At 41.9% G+C, this 19,418-nt stretch overlaps 1 protein-coding gene across 1 annotated transcript; it reads right to left on the bottom strand.

The window, feature by feature from the left end:
- Positions 1–10,954: 10,954 nt before the first annotated feature.
- Positions 10,955–12,334, bottom strand: LOC112557042. The gene is made up of 2 exons (XM_025226672.1): positions 11,870–12,334; positions 10,955–11,038 (listed from the first exon to the last, which is right to left on the bottom strand). Exons 1-2 carry the CDS (start codon positions 12,332–12,334, stop codon positions 10,955–10,957), a joined length of 549 nt encoding a protein of 182 aa, XP_025082457.1.
- Between the last annotated feature and the right edge of the window lie 7,084 nt (positions 12,335–19,418).

The raw sequence follows: 19,418 nt of genomic DNA on the forward strand, positions 1-19,418 counted from the left end.
GAAACAAGCATTTTCTTGCTTATTTTACCTCTCCTAAATAAAGAATTGTCATTATCAATTGTCATTGGAGGTCAGTTCCCGGTGAAGCGTGTACCTCCGTCCTCTTGGTTACAACCATTATGAATACTTTCGGACACTTTCCCGCACAAATAATGAATCAGTATTATTTTTAATAACTCCTGTTTACTAAAATGCAGTGAATGCATAATCTAAAAGTCGAGTACAAAAGTAAAAATCGTTGTTATGGAGATTGATATGAGGTATTTATGTCAGTAGAGGGGAGGCAACACCCCTACAAACAAATATATGCCGATAAACTATTAGTTTTTAAAAAACCACCTTTTATAATTCTTTTGACCCGCTTCGAGTGACAGTTCTTCTGTCAGGATGTGTGTTTGACCAACGGACTATGACCATCATCCTATTATCCTCAACTGACAGCATCTTTGCTGCTTTTCTTTACTGTAGTCTTGACATTTCTAACTTCTATTTCATATATTCGTGCGAAAAAAAAATTTTTTTTGTTTCTTGTATTTGTGGTTTATTCTAATGGAGTATGCGTGTTAATTTCGAAGGAATAATAATATAGAGGAAGAGTCCAATTTTTTTACCTCCTACAAACAATTTGAGAAAGACGTCAGCAGTCCTCATCTTCAGTGTCTTTTACTCTCTTTGTTTGCCACTAACAGAATCACTTTCTGATCATCACTTTAACTGACTTCTTGTTGCATTGTTTTGAATGAAACATACAACTGAACTATTTCTAAGAATAGTTTTTTGTCTTAACATTTGGAGTCTTAGATGTGCTCAAGCAACAGAAAAAAGAATAAACTTCTTTTCTGAAGCGGGATGACCTGTTAATGTAGACAAAGAAACTGATGGAGCTGTAGAAGTTAGAGAACTGACTAGACGCTTTAACTGCCGTCCAGTAAAAATTAAAGTAAGTACCGCTTTCTGAAAAACCTTCTACCAACATGGAAGACAGGTAAAAGATGACCCAGGGTAGATTGGTTAGGATATAAACACAGCAGACCACTACAAGCATCTTAGTCACTGCCAGGTGCTGCCCTTGACCTCTCTCACTCTTAGAGGTGACCTGACCTCGCCAGGTCATGGCGGCCCTCAGCTTGACCACGGTCAGACAGGTAGACAGACACGTGACTACAAAGGTTGTTAGTGGCACCATACTCATCATAATTATGTTTTCTAATATGTCGATTAACTTTTCATTGTTTACGAAGAATTCAGACTTGGCCGGCACCAGCGTAAAAGAGCTGTTGTTTATTTTAACGACTGTCAGTTTCGCAGGCACAGTGAAAAACGCCACCTGGTTCAGACAAACAATACAAACCATAATCACCGCCATGTTGCGACTACTGATCAAAGACGCCGCCTTCAAAGGGAAGATAACGCACAGGCACCGCTCTACAGCTATCACCATGGTGATGCACCCGGAAGCGCTTCGAAATCCCATGTATACTCCAGACACAAAAGAGAAGATTATAGCATAAAGACCTCCATACCTGTCAGGGTCCACCTGCCCCATGCAATTACCGACACCGTACGCCACTGTCACCAGCAGCAGACACATGTCCACCAGCGACAGCGCCAACAGACACACGTTCATGCGGTCCCCGAGTCCCTGGCGCCAGAACACCACACAGCTGATGATGTTGGTCGGCACGCCCACCACCACAACAACAGGATGAATGAAACTTTCTATAATAAACGAAGTCATCAGGTAGTCGTTGTAAGACATGATTTCACGGTGGTTGTCCCATAGTGCAAAGCCACAGGTGTCGGCACCGCACTCAGTTTTATTCATCTAGTTTTATTCCTCAAGATGGCGGCAAGGAATAGCCTCACCGTCGCAAATGGGCAACAAAACCTATGAAATTGAACCACCTCCGGCAAGGTGCCCCTAAAAAGTACCACCATAACAAGCCGACACCCGGATTCCAAGGATTCAATTGGATGTTCTGTTCAAAAGAGCCTAAAAGTGTTTCTATCTTTCCTTTTCTCCAAGGACACGGACAAGCAGAACACGGGTGAGAACCTCGAAAACCAAGATGGCGGTAAGTGCCTCTTACGCCTCAATGTCTTGCTAACTGTACTCTGTGGCCGGAGCCACCTGATAGGCAACTATGGGCCCTAACACGAGAGCCCGCCTCGCCCAAAGTCTCCTCTACATCAAGGATGACTCATGTGGCGAGCAAATAACAAACACTCTTGATCCCATTCAAAAAACATTTAAGACTCAAGAGCGATACCTAGCAGCCTGGCGCTTTGTTCTCTACCAGCGTTATGCTGGTGAGCATCAGCCGAAAAGCCTCATAGTGCGGTGGACCAACTACGGCCTCCTTCACCGCCCCTTACCCTCCACCCCTATTATAAGCCATAATGAAAAAATCCCCTCGGACTTACGGCAGTCGACAATCGACCTCAGGCTACGTATCGGCCACAAAGAAATTATGAAGACAGTGCTGAAAATCCACGTGTACTATTCAACGTGTACTGTCCTGCTCCAAGGGAAAGCATGCCGAAAATGGGTGGACGAGGAATTTCAAACCCTCGTAAAAATCGTCCACACACTCGCGGACACAAACATGGATGTGCTATCCCTTACGGCCCCTGCCTTGAAGGCACCGACCGTCACTGAATACAAAGCGATTGCGATTGAGGTTACCCATCCTTCTCAGGATGACCTGTCACTCCTCAAATATATTGCCCCAGCTCAACGCCCCAAGGCGCTGAAGGGGACACCTAGCCACTCTCCTACCCTTCAAGCTCTGCTAGATCGCCCGCAGTTTCCACTGCCTTACCCTCCACCCGCTACGGACGACCTCTCTTTCCCCCCCAGTACCAGTACTGCCAATAACAATGCCACCCAACCTACAATCAACTCCCACATCTCCCACCTCCACCCCACAGCAAATCAAACCAACCATGACGTCGAACTCTCCTGCCATCTCAACTGTGTTCAGCGGGAGTTGTTTGAGACGATCACAACAAGTCTTCGCGAGGAAATCGCCGGCCTGCGCGCATCTCTCCTTCAACTCACGGAGCAGATTCAGTCCCGTGACGCAGTGTGTCACACCCCAGCGCAACGCCCAGCTTCTACGGACAGCGGAATGACAGGAAACAGTCACGACAGTCCGGCCATCAGACCTCGCAACCCCCAATCATCTGACACAAGCGAAACGTCTCCTCCCCTGCCCCACGCAAGCCCCCAGCCACGCGCTCGTCCACTCCCCTCCCCACGAAATACTATCCCTCCTCCCCCTTACCCTCCAGCCCTCGACTGAAACAAGACACCCGCCCCACTCCAGTCCCTCGGACAACGACAAACCGCCGGTTGCGCCCGGCCACACACCAAGTGACTGTCTCCTCCCCCCCACCACCATCTTCAAATGTAGAAGTCGCCGAAGCAAACCGCCACAAACAAAACCATCGTCTGGGCGTGCATCCCAACACGGCGACTCTGATATTGGGGGATTCAGTTGTCGCTGGCCTTCATCAAGACAGGATGGCTGTTGATAAAGAACCCTGCCAGGTACTTTCGCTATCCGGCCTAAACAACAGCAAACTGTTGGCCGCTCTACGAGACACCCCAACACTAACCCAAATCACCACCCTGGTCATACATGTAGGTATCAATGTCTGTAAAACAGGATACATAGTCAGCCAAGAGGCCTGGCACAGTGTCATTTCCAACTGCCAGAGATGCTTCCCCAGAGCCAGGATCATGATGTCCTCCATACTGCCGCACAAGGACTGTCACCCCCACATCACATCCTGCATCGTCCAATCAAACAAAAACATGCAGGCTGCTTCAAAACAGGCAGGGTCCCACTATGTAAACAATGACCTGACCTTCTACACGCTATCTGGACAGCTCAAGACGGGATGGCTGCGAGACAGTATTCATCCCAACACCAGAGGAAGCAGTGGGCTGGCAGTGAACATCAAGCGTCACTTTTCCGCAACCCTGGCTGGTCGAAATATGACACCACCACCCAGGGAGCAAACCCTCTGTGCAGGAAAAACCCAGATCCCACTCCTCACGAACCGCAGCTTCCACCCCCCTTCCCGGCCCTCTCGTCGTAACCAAACTCCATACAACCCCTCCCCCCCCAACAGGCAACCCCTTTTCTCCCACCCAAGACCCACACAATCGCCCTCCAAAACGAGGACAGGACAGACAACCCTCGGTCCTCCAGACACCAGACGACCACTGTATTCAGAGGTAGTGGCAAAGCGGTATCAGCCGACCAATCACCGACAGGATGACGCATCCGGCACTCTGCTGACCACACCTCCATATGATCCCCCAGGTGTCAGAGGATCTCCAGATACTGTTACCAGCAGGAGACACCAGGCAGTCCTGGACTTATTGGCCAAACTTCTACTGTAGTTGCCTATCCAGCGGGGCTATGGCCATAACTCCGTCGATTTGAAAAATAATTCTTGCATCATTGTGTGAACTTCTGTTTGGAGACGCTGTCTGGTCTCCAGACCTTTGCTCATTCTGTGTTTATTACCCACAAAGGACTGCTGTGATTCCAAATTGAATTCTTCAGTTGTGAATCTCCGTGAACGAACTGGACACAACTTGCTGCTTATTTTATCTTCTCACTAACATTTACTAGATTACTTTTGTCTGCCAAATTCTTTCCCTACTAACAACTTAGGTCCTGGAACTCAAGTACTCTATAGCCCCATATAATTAGACTCCTTATTCCCCAGGAAATGTCACCACATAGCCCACACAAAGAGTGGCCTACTAAAGATGGGCTTAGAATAGGCCACCTCAACATTAACACTGCGCTCAACAAAATACCTGAGGTAGAAACTTTCATTTTCAACTTCGGAACCCCCTTCCATATCTTTACCCTGTCTGAAGCCCGGGTTACGGAACTTGTCTCCCTTAACGACATCGCTATTCCTGGGTACACACTGGAACGTCGGCACCCAGAACGCAAACATGAAACGGGCTTAATCACCTACATCAGCACAGCACTAAACACTAAGCGGCTGCACCACCTAGAAAAGTACAACGTAGAGTCAATCTGGCTAGAAGTAAAACTAAAAAATACGGCTCCACTTCTTATAGGATTCATTTATAGAAACCCTAGCGAACGAGCCGAGTGGACAGACCACTTCAGCTCCATGCTAGATGCCGTGCTCCTTGAATCCAAAGAATACATGCTGCTAGGGGACTTCAACATCGACCTCCTCAAACCTAATAAGCAATGGATAGAGAAGATCAGCCTAGCGAACCTCACCCAACTAGTTACCACCCCAACAAGGGTCACTAACACTTCACAGACACTCATCGACCATATCTACGTCAGCAACCAACACAACATACTCGAAGTCTGTGTGCCCATGACAGGCTGCAGTGATCACTTCCCTGTTTGCTTGACGTGGCACAAAAATGGGACCAAAGTTCCCAGAAATTCACACAAAACAATCACCTACCGCTCCTTTAAAACCTTTGAGGAAACTAAATTTCTAGCTGATCTATACAACTCTCCCCTAAACAAAATATATGATATCACAGACCCAGATGAAGCCATCACCTACTGGCACAACCAATATCTACAAATATACAATAAGCATGTACCACTGCGGACCAAACGTGTTAAACACCACATCAAACCTGCTTGGTTCGACCTGGAGCTCCAAGCAGCAATTAATGTAAGAGACAAACTTAAAAGGAGGGCCAGGAAGCGGAATTCAAAAAGCAAAGAAATTTTGTCACCGCTATGAAACGAAGCAAGATGAAAAACTACTTTAGCAAACTGATAGAATGCAAACAGAACACCAAACTGATTTGGAAAGCCATCAATCAGCTAACCAACAAGTCAAGAAAAACCAGTCCCGCAACTACAATAGCCCCTAACACTCTGAACGCACATTTTGCAGGAATCGCTCCTAGGGTAGTCTTAAATGACAAGTCACAAGAAAACAATCTAGACAAGTTACAAAGCTTCTGTAACTCGAAGCACATTGATATGGCTCTCTCCATCCCACCAATGACTATATTGGATGTATATCAAGCACTCACCAAACTTAAGGATACTAACACCAAAGGTCCAGACAGCATCAACAACAAAATCCTAAAGCTCTCAGCACCGGCCATTGCGGAAAGCCTGACCTATCTGTGTAACCTCTGTATTGATAAATCTTACTTTCCAATTCACCTTAAACAAGCAAAAGTAATCCCAATTCACAAATCAGGTGATCCAAGCGACCCTACAAATTATCGTCCAATCTCTATTCTATCGCCTCTCTCAAAACCCTTAGAAAAACACATCCACAAGCACCTACAAGAGCACCTTCTAAGGTATGAACTCCTCCATACAAACCAATCCGGCTTTAGGCCTCGTCACTCTTGCCACACCGCTCTTACATCTATGGTGGAACAATGGCTAAATAATATTAATGACAATCTTTTCTCTGCCGCCTTATTTGTTGACTTTGCCAAAGCCTTTGATGTCATAGATCACAATCTGCTTATCAGAAAACTAACTTTATATAAACTAAGTACCAGTAGCATCGAACTCCTTATCTCCTTTCTTGACAATCGAACTCAGAGAGTTGCTGTAAACAACCAACTGTCTGATCCCCTTGAAGTTAAATTCGGTGTCCCTCAAGGGTCAGTACTAGGACCCCTGCTTTTCTCCATATACATAAACGATCTTCCTCTCCATATATCCCAATCCTGTGAAATGTTTGCAGACGACACCACAATACACGCTCACCACCAAAAGATTGAGCCACTCGCTTCCATCCTACAGCTGAGCGCCGACGAGCTCCAGGCTTGGACTGAATCCAACCACATGTCCCTCAACCCCCAGAAAACTGAAGTCATGCTTCTAACAACCAGACAGAAAAGACAAAACCTAGCCACCCCATTTCCTACTATCCAAATCGGCGCTCAGTCAATAACTGAAGTACAGGTCACAAACTAATGGGTGTTACCATTGACAACAACTTATCGTGGTCCCAACACATTTCCACCACAAGTAAAAACATTTCCAAGAAAGTCTACCAGCTGTCCAGAATCAAACATTTCCTTGACACTCACACAAGAAAACTCTTCTACACCACCCACATCCAATCAGTCATTGACTATGCCTCCACCCTCTGGGACTCCGCTAGTGGATCCTCCATGAAACCTCTAGCTAGTGTTCAGAGGCGAGCAATCAAAGCCGTCCTGCTAAAACCGAAATTAGACCCACGTGACTTCACCTCTCTAGGCGTCCTTCCTCTTAAAAACAGACTCAAATTTAACAAATGCATTTTCATGTATAAAATACTGATGGGTAAACTATCGCCAAGACTCTCTCTCCTATTTTCCTCCAATAACTCTAGAACCTTCCCAAAACTGAATATTCCCTTTCCAAGACTAGACCTCTTCAAATCAAGTCTGAAATTTTCAGGGAGTGCGCTATGGAACAGCCTCCCTCTCCATCTCAAACAATTGCACTCCCTGGCCTGCTTTCGACGCCATCTATCTCAATACGTTCAAGATATATAGATAAGCCCTCTAATTCCTACCAACTCCAGGTGACCTTGTGAATATATGCTAATCTCTTCTTTAACCATCACTTTGTACATATCCACCCTTCTCTATGCTTATTATCTTTTTATATTTAATGCTTAATTAATTCATTTCTATAGTTAATTTTTATGCTTATTATCTTTTTATATTTAATGCTTAATTAATTCATTTCTATAGTTAATTTTTTCCCTGAAAAGGGCGAGGGCTAAGTGGAAAAAGCGCTCAGTTGCTTATTTTACCCCTCGTTAATAAAGAATTGTCATTGTCATTGTCATTGTCATTGTCATTGTCGATATTTTCTGCAACAAGCGACAAATTGATGGTGCCATAGAAGTTTTAATGAATTATATGAGAATATCAATAAGAAAAGGGTTTACTACAAGCCAGAGGATTTTCTTATTTCACAGCATACTCACTTGATATTGTTTTAAAAATTCAAGCTTTTTCATCAAATTTTTTGTCATTATCGATCATCCTACACTCTTCAAATCGTCGGAAGTAAACATTTACTTCATGGACTGCTCAGTGAGCATGTGAAGATATAGTTCACGATGTAAGCTAGTCTGTTCAGTAAGACCAGCGTGGGAAACCTACTTCAGTAAAAGTATTGAAAGTAATTTTTTTTCAATTTCTTATTATCGACAGCCCATGCACAAAACAGGCCTACAGCGAAAATGTCACCGCTTCACCAGAAACTGGAACTCTGTCGATCCTCTTAGTTTGCTATCTCACAGATACACAAGTTATAAATATATATACGAAAATAATTAAAATTTTAAAATAGTATACGTATAAAAATGCTAATTGGTGCCTGTTCAAGATTGACAATTTATTATTTACTCAGCCATGGTTTGATGTCTTTACTTTTGTATAACCCTACACAACATCTACTTTCCTCTTGTCCACTATCCTGATGTGGTTTGTGTCTTGTCTGGTGGCCGACAGTCTTATTTCAAGTGTTTTCACAGACTAGCTACACAAAGCTCAGCCATTCCAGCAAGTGCAATTGTCAGCTCGTCCTCATTACCTCGACTTACCGGCTACTGCAACACGACTGAGCTCAGAGGCGATAACAACGGAGACGACACCATCGAGGACATCACATCGTCTCTAGATGTTCCTTCCTCCTTACCGCCGGCAGCTAGTAACTGCTTGAGATGAAACAGTCGGGTGGAATCTCTGCATTTTATACTGTTGACGAGGAACAATAATAATTATTGAATATTTATTTAGTGTCTTACCTATTGTATGTGGAAAGAAGAGAAATAATTCACAATCTCTACAATAAATTCTTGCATAGCTCGTGCTGCATTTGTTTAATTAATGGGGCCTCGCAAACAGGCAGCTGGAATAAAATATTCGTGAATGTGGTTTGCATGATTAATTTTTCCATATTTTCATGGAAATTTTAATTAAATGTCAACAGTTTTTCAAAATATGTTAGGATTCTTTCTATGTATTTTTATTACGTAGAGAGTGTACATTTGGAGTTGTTTGAATAAAGAAATTTAAAAAAAAAAACAAAAATAATGTTTTAAAAATATTACAAAATACTTTAAGTGTCTTCAGCTGTCCACCATCTTTAAGATAATAATTGTTGCTCCAAAATAATTGTTTGTATACTATTATCATTTGTAGTATTCGTAATAGTTATTATGTGAAGAAATAATTTTCCAGTCGAAGTTTACAGTGTCAGATGAGGTGTACACAATCTTAATATTTTTTATATGAAAATTGCTTTCCTATTTATTTTAATAACAAGTAGTTTTACTGGAGTGTTTTCGAGCTTAGATTTTATTTTACAATAGTGAGTAGGTTTTTCTCTGGAGCAGGCGGCATTTTAAAGAAATAACAAAGGTTGTTGAAGACATTTCTTTTATTTTACAAATGTTTGTTGTTGTACACAACCGATTGCATGTATCATGGCGTTGATGTGCCAATCCTGCACACCCTGTCGTTGCTAGTACATTCCTGATGCAGATGTCATCTGTTTCCCAGATACATGAAGCTTCTTTGAGGTGTTTCTGTTGGTGCAGGTGTGTGATTTGTTATTATTGGTGTTGACCTGTACTTGCTCTTGTCAGACACTTTCTTCCTGTACTCAGCGCGTGCTCTCAGCCTCTTGTTGATGTCGGGTAGCTCCTGTCTGCTGTAGAGTCCATGTAGTCTTCAAGTTGTAGAAGCTAAGACCAGTCTGTGGTTTCTCCTCTCACATGTACAGCTGACATCTCATACTGCATAACTACACTGGTTGACATATAGTTGTTATATATAAATAGTTAATATAGTAGTTAAACAGAATATTTCAGCGCAAAGTAAAGACAAGGTGCTGCTGTTTCTTTTTGAACTCTGTTATCTGATTGCATTTATTTTGTTGCATTGTAGGAATATGATTGACTCGTGGAAATAAAAATGAAATGGCTTTAGCTTGCTACGCATATATAGCACGCTCTCTCTTTCTCTCTATTACACAAACATCTGTGTTGGTGTGTGCGCGCGTGTGTGGAGTGTGTGTATGTATGTGTGTGTGCGTGTGTGTGAAAGAGAGAGAGGGATCGACTGTGCTTATACAGCGCGCAACACCTTATGTAAATTCCAAAATCACAAACAAAAGCGTGGAATGCCACGTGGGGCTTATTGCTATGACAGTTTATATTAGTTTCCTCCAGACTATATCCAGACAGGACTGAATACTCGTGACTTGTAACTGTCTTGAAGTTAATAAAGACTGGCGGGCAACTCAGCTTTGAACCGCGAACAAATGATAGCAAAACCGTTAACAGTTGACCATGCCAAGCTCCGCTTCAATCTTTCATTTAATAGTTCCTTGTTTAGACCCTTGTAAGGATGCTGGTGATGATACAGCAGCAGAACGAATGTTAAGCTTTGTGGGAAAAGTTGATCACAGGATTTCTTATAACTTAATGTGAGTGTAACTAATGAAAGGGGCTTTAATCGACATCGGAATTTTCCACCGAGACTTGTTAGAGTAAAGATGGTGGAATTGTATACATTGCAATACCCGTGTGTCATCTTCAATAGGATCCCGACATTTAAGCTGCAGTGAAGAAGATTCATCATCGCATATTCCTTCTGAAGTCTTTCTCTGTCTTCCAGAGATTGCTTCAGTTATTTTACATATGGACAGTGTGTTTTACAACAGTTTATCAGTGAAGGACAAGAGCAGCTGCCATAATGTTGTATACACCTGTTCCAAAGTGACTGGGACAGTCCAGGGTGATCTCTTGACTGTTACACGGGAAGACACTTTTGAAAGTGTCTGCAATTCTACTCGATGACAGGCATCCGACTGCCTCGTGTCTCTGGGATAACTTAAGTCGTATCTTATTTTAAGATGAAGAAGTTAATATTGTACTAATAGAGTCAGCTATTGACCATGCCTTCGATATGTGGTGACATTCTCACTGTTAACACCAGCGCCGTCTCTGATAAATCATCTACCTCTTTCTGAAGGACAGAAAAATTATGTTCAAATGTTTTTATTCCGGTAGTAGTCACTTATTCCAAGTACTTTTAAAACCTGAGATCTATATAAAAATGGTGAGCTCACAACAGTGCACATGCAAATGTTAGCTGTCTGATGACAAGTGTCTAACCTCCACACGTTAGTAGCAATGTTAGTGCATTATTCTTTGATGATGGAGTGACAGTCGTCTTCCTACAACTAGTATAAGTTTGAACAAAACCGTTGAACTGTATCTAGAGTTGGGAAATGGTCTTCAGATATCTGCTATGCAAACACCCAAATAAGTTAAACACATCCCTTCTAAAGCGAGTCGACCTGTTGAAGTAGACATAAAAACCTAGCGAGCAGTTGATGTAAGAGAGATAACTGTTAGTTTGTGCTGACGTCCAGTACAAGTTATAGTAGTGTCCCTTGGACGAGAAACCGTCTACCAGCAGCATGGCTAGAAAGAAGAGGACCCAGGGTATGGCGGTCAGGATGTAGACACAAGACACAATTACAAGCATCTTGGTCAGTGCTGTGTGCCGACCTTGACCTTTCTCATTGCTGGAGCTCGTCTGACCTCTCCAGGTCATGGCGGCTCTCAGCTTGACCACGGTCAGACAGGTAGACAGACACGTGACTACAAACGTGATCAGCGGCAACACACTCATCATAATTATGTTTTCCAGTATATCGACTAAAATTCTATTTTGGATGTAGAAGTTAGACGTTGAAATAGCGAGCTCTGTTGAGCGGTTGGTAACTTTCACTACCGTTAACTTAGCAGGAATAGTGAAAAACGCCACCTGGTTCAGACAAACAATACAAACCATAATCACCGCCATGTTGCGACTACTGATCAAGTAGGCGGCCTTCAGCGGGAAGACAACACACAGGCACCGCTCTACAGCTATCACCATGGTGATGCACCCGGAAGCGCTTCGAAATGCTAGGTAGACTCCAGAGAAAAAAGCTAAAAGTAAGTCATAGAGACTACCATAATCTGCAGGGTCGACTTGTCCCAGGTAATAGCAGACACTGAACACCACGGACACCAGCAGGAGACAGAGGTCCACCAGCGACAGCGCCAACAGACACACGTTCATGCGGTCCCCAAGTCCCTGGCGCCAGAACACCACACAGCTGATGATGTTGGACGGCACGCCCACCACAACAACAACAGGCTGAATGACAGCTTGTAAAATAAACACCACAGTCAGGTAGTCCTGGTGGGACATGATGTCACGTGGGTTGTCCCATGGTGCGAAGCCGGAAGTTCGAGCTGTACTATTCATTGTCGATGATATTCTCTGCAACAAGCCACAAATGTGAACAAATATGGTTTTAACTATTTCCGTTAGTTTATCATCAAGTGACGTAGTGCCCAAGGAGTCCAGTACAAATAGCGGGCGAAAAGCCCTGGAACTTAAGCCAGTCTATCGTTTGTAGGCAAACCACCATCTCAGTTTACCAACTACATCAAACCACCATCACCACTTACCAGCTACACCACAGTCACCAAGTTTCATGGTGAGCTCTGAGCCAGAAGATATCATCGAAGAAACGCCATTGTGTGTGGAAATATTCCAGACATTTTCCCTCCAACATATAGCTGTAAACATTCTCGATAAAAACTCATTCAAGTAGAATCGCTTATTTGCTTGTATGTGAGAGAAGAGTATACAATAATTACCGCCTTATCTACACTCCAGTAATAATATCTGAGTAAATATATGCAATAGTTTACTCGACCTCCTGTGCATTCTTGATACAGAATTTATTTAATCAAGGATGAGTTGTATGTATGCGCCTATTACAAAAATAATCGTGGAAAAAATTAGCCAATTTATTTTTTTATTATTATTATTTCCCTGAAATATTTTAAAACTAAACAGCTTTGGTAAATGTCGGGATCTCTTAAAGGGTTGTTAATAATGTAGACTGTGTAATGTCGGAATTCTGAAGACTAAAGTATATTTACTAAACAACTGCTGCTTCAGAAATAATACAACACGTGTCCTGCATTTGCACCTGTCAACCTTAGAAAGGATAATTTTTGGTTTAAACATTTTTCTTCTTGTTTCTGCATAGGAGTGTTTAGTTTCTGACAATTTTCAGGCTCGAGTTTAAACAGTGAACATGGATTTCACTGGGATATTTGAGTTTGACAATATTAATATATTTTGACGATAATCACCATGTTATTTATTATAATTAGAAGTATTTTCATTGCAGTGATTTTCAGTTTTGATATTTTTCTTTGGTAAGAGTGCGCCTGGCATGCAAAAAACCAACAAATAAGAAGGAAGATTCCCAGCTTTGGGGCAAACTCCATGCTGACAGTGAACGGCGTTCACATTCTTTTTGAGGGGCTGGATGCACCTGCTGCCCCCTGGTTTCCACTCCAGTGTATCATTCATGGGATTTCTTTATGTTGGGACTGTAACGGTTGTTCAACTCACGGTGAGTTTGTTATCGCAAGCACATTATAAACATCAAGGTGAGTCCAAGACAAGTCTTAATTTCTAAACGAAAAGAAACACACCTTCTCTTGCATAAATAACAAGAAATATGTGATAAAAGTTATTTTATTTACAACAATGGGCAGTAACTGTAGTATCCTTCTGTAGATCTTTATGTATAAAGCTGTATATCAATGCCCAATAAATATCTTGATATTTTACAGAAATATTGCGGTATATCAGAAAGACTGAAAAAACTATGCGGATGTGTGTGAAGGGGTCTGGTGAGTGGCTCACCGTGTTTAAACTTGTATCGTTTGTAATACTTGTGTGCTAAGGATGGCGCTGATTTGTTTCTTATTTCGGATGTTACAACAGGAGGTGATCGCTGTAGGTCTTGGGATGCTTTAGTAGCCTTATACACACTTGCCGAAGACTTGAGGGCGGATAATCCCAGCAATCGTCCTGTCCATCCCATCACTACATTGGTAGCCTCCCTTGCCGAGTGCATGTCTGCAGTATGAAGGGTCGATTACTCGAGGTGTAATCTTTTAGGACAAGACACGTATCGTCATGGTAATAAGCCTTATTGTCGCCCTTGCCGTGACACACACACACACACACACGCACGCACATACACATTTAAAAGTCTTAATAAAATTACCTCAGAGAAGAAGCACTCTCCTATCTAATAAATTAACCAACAAAAGAAATGTTACATCTCAACATAGTGTTTAGAAACATCTTGTAAGTGTTAAAATCTCCGGAGGCATTCCACCTAATGTATAAAACAGCAATTAATAAAGTAATTACCATGGTTTTGAGAAGCATGATGCCTTTTTAGAAGATTAGGTTAAAGGAAAACCAAAGGTTTACCCAGGACACAGACTTGGAATGTAAGGACCCGCACAACTGCTTGTTGTTGTCTTTGTTGACACCCTCAAGTATCAGTAATCAAAATAATCATATTTTACTATACTAATTTCTATATTCTTCAGTATACATATATATTTTACTAAATAGAATGCTGAAGTATGAAGTGTCAACCGAAGGTGTCTGAGTTTTGGAATGTACAAAGAGGTGAAATACAATTTATTGTGATCCACGAGCAATAACAATTAACACAATCACTAATAGTTCACTAATAGGTTGCCTGCATTAGGACCAGCCAATGTCTACTGCACGTGTGTTTGTTACACGTGACATGTCACCTACACATTCATCACACACACTTTGATCAGTAATCTGATTGTGGTGTACACAGTAGGCCATCGGATAGACAACCCAGGAGCGTGGATGACTACATATTCGTTTTTCAACGGGTAAACTAATTGGTTGTTTATTAATAGCAATTTTTACCTCGAGGTATCTATTAGTAGTAGCAGTAATGAATGTCAACATCCAGTAGCCTGTAGCCTGCAGTTCTAATTACTGGAGGAAAGGATGGCAGTGTCATTATCCTCTTTCTTCAACCCCGTTAATGAATAATGTCATTCTGTCTGTAAGTCCCTCTACTTGATACCCGGAAGAACAGGATATCCCTGGGTAAAGTGGGAAGGATATAGACAATGGAGACCACTGAGAACATCTTTGTCAGAGCTGTGTGCTCATGGTCTATTAATAATAATAATGAAGATGAAAAAGAAGAAGAGTTTGCTTGCATTAGTTGACTAATATTCACGAAATTGTAACATTTATGGAATGTTTAATAACCGTTTTGCACGCCAAATGTTTTCCTTCAAATTAGGCTTTTATTACCCGCATGTACGATGTAACATGCAAAAAATACCAATTTAATCCCCAAAATATAAATATCTATACAGTGGATACAGTATTCTCTGTCCATGGCTTACTCTCGGTATTAGCAGAGAAACACCCAACGTGTCGTGTAGCATCATTCACTTCGTATTGATGAGTGGGAATGATTTCCTGTCTGAAAGGTGGTGTCACTTGATCACCGAGCGTGCCTAGTACCCCGTAGATGATGATAATAACAATAATAATAATAGTATTATGTCATGGATCTAGTTAGTGCTAGAACTGGGCGCGTGTGTAGATGAAAGCGTGCGAATGATGGACGTTCTCTAAATAGAACGTGAAAAATGACGTATAGTGACGTCAAAAAAAAAAGAGTGAGGTAAGCGGGAGAGAGACGTTGGAAGGAATATGGAAGCAGAAGGACGTTAGAGGGCATTTAGAAGAAGGACGCTGGAGAATAGAGAGAAGAAGAGGACGTTAGAGAGTAGATAGAAGAGGAAGAACGTTAGCGAGTGGAAGAAGAAGAAAGTTAGAGAGCGGAAAGGGAGAGGTGAACGCATTTGCCAAGACAATGCGATTTGCTAATCAGAGATCGAATGTACTAATGTGAAAGGAGAAACGACTGCCAAGACAGTGAGTTTATAGTGTGTGAGGTGTTCGTTGTACTTTGTAGAGGTGGAGATTGAAGGAAGAACTGTGGTGTTAGAGACCGTTTTGCTTTTATAGTTAGGATCTTTTTTTTTTTTTGTTGGTTGGTAATTTTGATCAATAAACAGACAGACTCGTACAGGCGAATCATTCTTCAATTGGAACGAAAGCACGCGCAATTGTCCGACCCGCTGGTGAGTTGGAGAGAGCGAAAAACAAGAGGCACCGGCAGTGTCGTGACATATTAATACTACTACTATCATTATTATTATTCAAACACCAGCTGAATAAGAGCTGGAGAAGCCAGTTATTCCAAACCTTTTACCTAGAACAATATATTGGGTATTACAAAAAATTACACATCGTTTTCCTACCATCAATGTGTCTTTGTCGACATCCTCGTCTTCGTTCTGACAAAGACCAGCAGACGCCAGGATCCTGCATCGTGATTCTATTCGTACGATGCTGACCTCGTCAAGCAGCTGATGGATGTGATAGTTTTATCTGTTGATTGACATTCTTAACTTGAGGGCAGTGTTAATAGGCGAGTAAAGGAATCAAGCAAAATGCTTACAATAGTGGAGTATAGTGTCATTAATGTGATGTCAATAAAAGGACAGCAACGGATGATTATTGAAAGGCTACATTGGTGTCGGTCTTCTGTAATGGTCAGGGCCACTGCATACAACAAATAGTAAATGCTTCAGGTTCTCGTAAAGTCAAATAGTATCTTTTTATGAAGTCTCTTAAGTTTTAATCTCTTTATTGTCGATGTTTGAAAGGTTACATACAACTGGTCTCGGTTTTTAATCAGAGCTTGGGAAATGATTTCTTTGTAATAGCAGCCAGTGATTACAGACAGAGAACGAAGGAAGTTTTGAAGGCAATGGCCTTAACATTGTAGGCGGCGCCAACACAAAGACCCTGCCATAATATATTCTTCCTTTTCACGGGAGCAGAGAGATGTTACGTAAAGTACAATGCGTAGCATGCTCTCTATCCTGTTGTTGAGTCTCTAAAACAAACATCTCAACCAGTCACCCTCGTCTTTCTACTCACCTCTACAGCTGAGGATGTCTCATGTAGTGACAAGTACACGTGACCAACACAACACGATTGTTCTTTCTTCTCTCACTTTGTCATGCACAGCAAGTGTGTTTCTATATCTGGGTTCCTGGCCACGCTAGCATGCCAGGTAATGTTTAGGCGGACCATCTTACTGATGTAACTTCCCAGTCTAACTGTTCTCTGCGGTCACCGGTGTTTGCTGATTGTTAGTCTGACATCTTGAAATACATTCAGTCACGAAGGCAGTGCCACTGGGAAGCTGGGACACTATCAGAGTAAATTTCACACCAACCTTTCTTGCTTTCATTCCCGCTTGCCTACTGGCCATTATGCTCGGCGAAAGAAAGGGATTTCATACTGACTAATGGGCGATGAATGACAGAAAATCGAAATAACATCTTTTCTAAAGCGGGTTGACCTGTTGAAATAGACATAAAAACTTACCGTACTGTTGATATAAGATATGTAACCGACAATTAATGCCGTGGTCCAGAAAAAATTATAGTAACGTCCATCGGATGAGAAATCTTTGACCATCAGTGTCGCCATGTAAAAGACGACCCAGGGTATGGTGGTGATAATGTAGACACAAGACACCACTACCAGCATCTTGGTCAGCGCCGTATGCTTACCTCGACCTTTCTCAGTACTGCAACTTACCTGTTGGCGCCACATCATGGCGGCTCTCAGATTGATAACGGTCAGACAGGTAGACAAACACGTAACTAGAAATGTTGTTAGCGGCAACACACTCATCATAATTATGCTTTCCAGAACATTAAAGAACACGGGATTTGAATTGTAAGTGTCAGAGACGGCAATAGCAAAGCTGGACGAACCGTTATCATTTCTAATAACTACAAACTCAGCTGGTATAGTAGAAAAAGCCAGCTGATTAAAACAAACAATACAAAACATGATAACAGCCATCTTGCGGCTACCTATAAAAGTTGTTGCCTTCAAAGGCAGGACAACACACAAGCATCGTTCTACTGCTATAACCATGGTGATGCACCCTGAAGCACTTCGAAATCCCAGATTCACACCTGAGACGAAAATTATAAGTAAGTCATAGAGACCACCGTAGTGTACAGGGTCGACTTGTCCCAGGTAATAGCAGACACTGAACACCACGGACATCAGCAGGAGACACAGGTCCACCAGCGACAGCGCCAACAGACACACGTTCATGCGGTCCCCGAGTCCCTGGCGCCAGAACACCACACAGCTGATGATGTTGGACGGCACGCCCACCACAACAACAACAGGTTCCACAAAATAGTGGAAGATAAACAGTGTCATCAGGTAGTCCTCGTGAGACAAAATGTCGAACGGATTGTCCCATGGTTCAAAGCTGGAGGCGGAGGCGGAGCTGTTCATTGTCAGTGATACTTCACTCGTTGTGTTGTCCTCATCTGTGGGGATAGGTTAAGACAAGTGGAAGCATTATTCATCTTAGTATCCTAGGATAGTGATAAGCAAAGCTTAGATGAAGAGTTTAGTAGCAAGATTTTTCTTGTCCCTTTAAAAGTCATTCTCCGTTGTTTTTCTAGTCAGTAAATGTTTTGTTTAATACTTTAAGAATGCTTCTTACCCCTCAAACTATTTCCAAATGGATACTACAGAAAGCATGTCGAGGAATAGGCCTTTAGCAAGTAATTTGAAACAGAATTAGTCTCAAACTGTCAAACACCGATTTTCATTGATGTTGAGCACGAAATAATCAGCAGGTAGAAGGAACTGACTCTCCTTTCAAACAACACATTCTTTCTGAAAGTATCTTTACTCTCAGAGAAATAGCCTCGATCTGCTTGATGAATCCCTCTTTGTACTCAAGCAAATTAAATAGAAGTCCAATAAAAAAAAATTATAGTTCGAAGGAAAGAAAAAACAAAAGTAAGAATGTGAATGTAATTATTCAACAAAATCTATATCCACCCTCCTCCAGCTTTACATGAGCCACGTGAATAAGAACAAAATGTCAGTCAGACTACAAAAAATCAGTTTTTGCTCAGAACTCTAGAATTTAATTTTGATTTTACTGTGTCGGTGCAATCAGCCGCACGTTAAATGTATACATATTTCGTTTGCTGTAACATTTTTGTAACTGCTTCATGATAAAAATGTTTTAAACTTCTTTTCTTGTATTTTATTGTTAAATGGAAAACTTTTTTCTTTCATATTTTTGTAACGGCTTCATTATAAAAATATTCCTGTTTGTTGAATAACAAATAATTGCACAGTGTTTGGCAGTTTAATTAGACTAAGTTGTTTCCTTACGACTGAAGCAATGTCTATGTGTGTACAATATTTTTTCTGTGACTATGTACTTCTTGGGTTTTATTTAATCTTAAATATTTTCTTTTGTCGTGCAAATCGACCACTTCGTTGTGAAATCCGTTTTCACTTTATTTTTAAATTTCTTTTATTTAGAGAGCACTTG

Source organism: Pomacea canaliculata, linkage group LG1 (genome assembly GCF_003073045.1).
Source record: "Pomacea canaliculata isolate SZHN2017 linkage group LG1, ASM307304v1, whole genome shotgun sequence".
NCBI lineage: Eukaryota > Metazoa > Mollusca > Gastropoda > Architaenioglossa > Ampullariidae > Pomacea > Pomacea canaliculata.

Coding starts and splice junctions, on each gene's coding strand:
- LOC112557042 (XM_025226672.1), bottom strand. CDS start 12,334: ATGAATAGTACAGCTCGAACTTCCGGCTTCGCACCATGGGACAACCCA. Junction 11,039..11,869: donor GCAACATGGCGGTGATTATG/GTTTGTATTGTT, acceptor TCTGTCCTTCAG/AAAGAGGTAGATGATTTATC.